The sequence below is a fragment of the Sinocyclocheilus grahami genome, unplaced genomic scaffold, assembly GCF_001515645.1.
Source record: "Sinocyclocheilus grahami isolate Dianchi unplaced genomic scaffold, SAMN03320097.WGS_v1.1 scaffold425.1, whole genome shotgun sequence".
Taxonomy (NCBI): domain Eukaryota; kingdom Metazoa; phylum Chordata; class Actinopteri; order Cypriniformes; family Cyprinidae; genus Sinocyclocheilus; species Sinocyclocheilus grahami.
The window spans coordinates 11,825-15,676 of NW_015505604.1; the positions used below are offsets into that span (position 1 = coordinate 11,825).

Consider the following 3,852-nt stretch of genomic DNA (forward strand, 5'->3'; position numbering starts at 1 on the left):
TACTGTCAGGAAAAGGAATGAGGGAAAGAAGAACAGAGAGAGAGAAAAAAAGAAAAGCTTTCATGCCCCAATACACATTGGAGTCACAAATGCTGCAGTACATTACCATTACTACATCAATCAATGCTTGCCACTCTCATTCACACTCATTTCCAGCAAATGTTGAATGCTTTTTTTAATCACACTGATATGCATCTGAAAAATGGATGATACCATTTGAACAGGGACTGGAAACAGTCTGTTAATCTGTGATCTAGAAAAGGCTCTGCAAATACAGTCTGAACCCTAAACAGCCTGCAATCATGTTTCTTTATTGGGCTTCTATTGAGACCCTCTGCTGGCTATTTTTCTATCCAGCAAAGCAAAACAAATTCCTCTCAGAAATACAATTATGCACGGGCATTGTTGTCATTAATAATAGACAGAGGTTTGTATGCTGGAGGAGCATGCTCTTTTGCCCAAAGGGCCACTATTTAATTCCTCCAACAATTGGCGTTTCTTCCTTCAGTATAACAACGGCTGGGTGACATTAAGGAAACAAAAACAGTTGGCTCCCCAAGACAATGAAGCAAAATCGCCACGTCGATCCCACATTTCTTTCCGTAATTAATTTCACAAACAGCGATTAACAAAGCGGCCTAATTAGGCCTTTAGAGATTTGCTGACTGAATGAGACATTGAAAACACCCATGCGGCACAGTAGGAAGCTTCCTATGAAGACTTAATAGCATGGGTGTTAGTATATTACAGTCACACTAACAATGCACTAATGCATGATTGCATAACACATTGTAGGAACCTCTTCCTGTATGAAATCACCTACAGTGACTAAACCTATAGATTTGTATACTGTTGTCATAATGTCATTCATTCTTAACGACAGCCTATTTCAGCTTGATATAAATGGTGGATAAAATGTTTTATCCTGACAAATAATAATCAAGATCTAATATTCATAGATTAATAATGAGAAAATCCAATAAACTATTATCAAATTTGAGGGACACTTAACAAGCTGAGATTGGGGCAGACTGACCCCTTAAAAACTCCATTCACTGTTACAATTTGGCCGTTAAAAGTACAACATTTAAAACAACTTAAATGAACAAAATGACTTGAATAAAGATTTGTTCATTTTGATGAACGAGATCGAACGAGAGAGTCAGATCTGATCAAAATGATCTGAACTTCCTATCACTATTGGTCAACCCAATTTTTTAGGACAAAATTTAATTATGAATAGGTAAGATGATGACCTACCTGAAGTAAAACCTGCAAAAAAAGTCTAAAATACATATGATTTTCACTGTTTATGATTTTTTTTTTCCGAAAAAGGAGTAATTGACCAAAGTCTAAATTAAATATTCTATAAAAATGTATGCATTTTTATAAATTAGTTAATATACTTTTTAAAAAATCAAATGATTATGAATTGTGGTATTATTACATTAGATAATAATTACATTAGAAAACACCAGGAACAACATACCACTGGAAACAATATTTGTTATAGTACAAATCTAAGCAAATGTATGCATCTACAACAATAAACAGATCACTATGTTTTAATTACAAACAATTACCCTTAAAACTATTTAGATATAATAAATAATAAATCTCACAAATCTCACAGAAAGCATAGGCACTCAATAAATGTAATAAATAGATGTGATTTACTGAAATCTTGTGTCAAAAGAAAAATGTAATCTTACCCCTTACTTCTTGAGAAAAAAACGTTAAAAAAATCACTGTAATCTTATACTGTTTCACTGTAACTGTGCATGATGTCGTATTCTGTGCTAACATCCTTTTCTTGTTTCCCCAGAGCATGAAGCCACGATGAGCTGTGCTCAGGCTGGCCCGGAGGAGAGCTCCGCTAATGCCAGCACCAATACTAACACCAGCCTCAACAGCACCACCAACGATGAGTTGGAGTGCAAAATCTGCTACCAGCGCTACAATGCACACAGCCGCAAGCCCAAGATTCTGGACTGCCTGCATCGCATGTGTGCCAGATGCCTCAATAAGATCCTGGACATGGGGGATGGCGCCAGCTCCATCAGCTGCCCTTTCTGCCGCCACGAGACGCAGGTCAGCGAGTATGAAGTTGCTGGGTTGCCAGACGACTCAAACATCATGTCCCGTCTGGCCGTGCGGGACAAGTCCTGGAGCTCGGACCACAGTAAGGAGGTAGTGCTGACGCCCAAGAGCCTGTCCTCCAACGAGAGTCCTTCCCATGACTCCTCCAACTGCCTGGTCATCACCATCATGGAGGTGCAGCGGGACCAGCAGCGCTCACCCAGCCAAAACGCCAGCTCTGACTACAACAGCGACCACAGTCTGGACTCAGTCTCCGTAGCATCTAACAGCGGTGCAGTGGACCAAGACGCACTGTCCAAGTTCTGCAATCACGTGCCGCGAGTCTTGGTGTGGCTGCTGGGCTTTTTCTATTTCGGTTCGCTGCCACTTGGCATCTACTTGCTGGTGATCCAGAGAGTGACTCTGGGGATTGTGTGCGTGAGTCTTGTGCCATCCAGTCTCACAGTCTGTCTGGTCTACGGCTTCTGCCAGTGTCTGTGCCAGGGCATGTGCGACTGCTCCAACAGGGGTTGACTGGTACAAAACAGGCCAGTGAAAATCATAGGCTACATCATCTCACCATACAGAGATAAAAATAAGCTTTAGGCATCTGAATCTCCTCGCTGCAAATCAAATACAATTTGTACCATCTTGCTATGAAGGGATGTGTACAAGCAGCTGTGATAAGAGGACAGGTCAAGCATTAAAGAGTAAGGTCAGTCTGGAGGAAACACTATTAGCTTAACACAGTTTATGCACATGCCCTTCCAGCTCATTCTGAAGTAAAAAAGCTGACCTTAGAAATGTTCTCCATGCAGAGCAGATGATGATGCACGAGTGGGAGTTTATCAAAGCGGAGTGGATGGACTTTGTGTGTACAGCTAGGCAGAGCGGATGGGCCATAAAGAATAAAGTTTTATTGTGGTTGATTTCCATCGCTGTGAAATAAACTGCATGCCCTGATTCTCAATGAAAAGGCTCCATGAGCAGCACTGTTACAGGTTAAGTCTGGACTAGTCTGTCTGGTTAAAGACTTCTACTGTAGGTATTACAAAGTAAAGAGGTGGGTAACCACTGAGGTAAGAAGGGGCCTTTAAATAAAGAGATTTTACCCATGTTGTTGTTCTGTCCATCTATGGAAATCATAACTGTAACCAATGACACACTAGTTTTTCATTCTCTCTTACTGACATCAGAATGTGAAAATGTCCCATTGAGATCTGTTGTAGTAAAACAAATTGAAATGGTCTTCTATAATTCATGGCTGAGCTGACACAATGAAAACGCTCCTGGAATTCAATAGAAGAGCACAAACAGTCCATATAACACTGCATGTGCTAGAGTGCAGGGAAGGAGGGGGAAACCATGTGCTATTGCATGAGATGAGTGGAAGATGTTATCTAAACTCAATGACACTTGGCCTACAGCTAGGAGCATTTGAAGAGAGTGCCATTTTCTGCATGACTGTGAATCTCACAGTTACAGTTGAGGTGATGTAGTCAGAGCAAAATCTCATCAAAATGCTCTTTTTACTTATCCATAGGTAATTAGATATGACCTTTGCTCTGAGTCTTCACCTGAACCTTAAACTTGATCTAAAATCCATATCTTTAAAGGGGTCATATGATGCTGCTAAAAATAACATTATTTTGTGTATTTGGTGTAATGAAATGTCCGAAAGCCCCGGCTTAGCGTGTGCTTAAGCCGGGCAAGAGTGAGCTGAGGCGGCGGGGTCAAGAACGGCGGTCCCAGCGAAGGAGCGGTGAAAACGGT

General features: G+C 40.9%; 1 protein-coding gene across 1 annotated transcript; it reads left to right on the forward strand.

The window, feature by feature from the left end:
* Positions 1-1,830: 1,830 nt before the first annotated feature.
* On the forward strand, positions 1,831-3,194 carry LOC107551474 (E3 ubiquitin-protein ligase RNF182-like). Its single transcript, XM_016233083.1, has one exon. It carries the CDS (start codon positions 1,840-1,842, stop codon positions 2,611-2,613), a length of 774 nt encoding a protein of 257 aa, XP_016088569.1. The 5' UTR covers positions 1,831-1,839; the 3' UTR covers positions 2,614-3,194.
* The last annotated feature ends 658 nt before the right edge of the window (positions 3,195-3,852 follow it).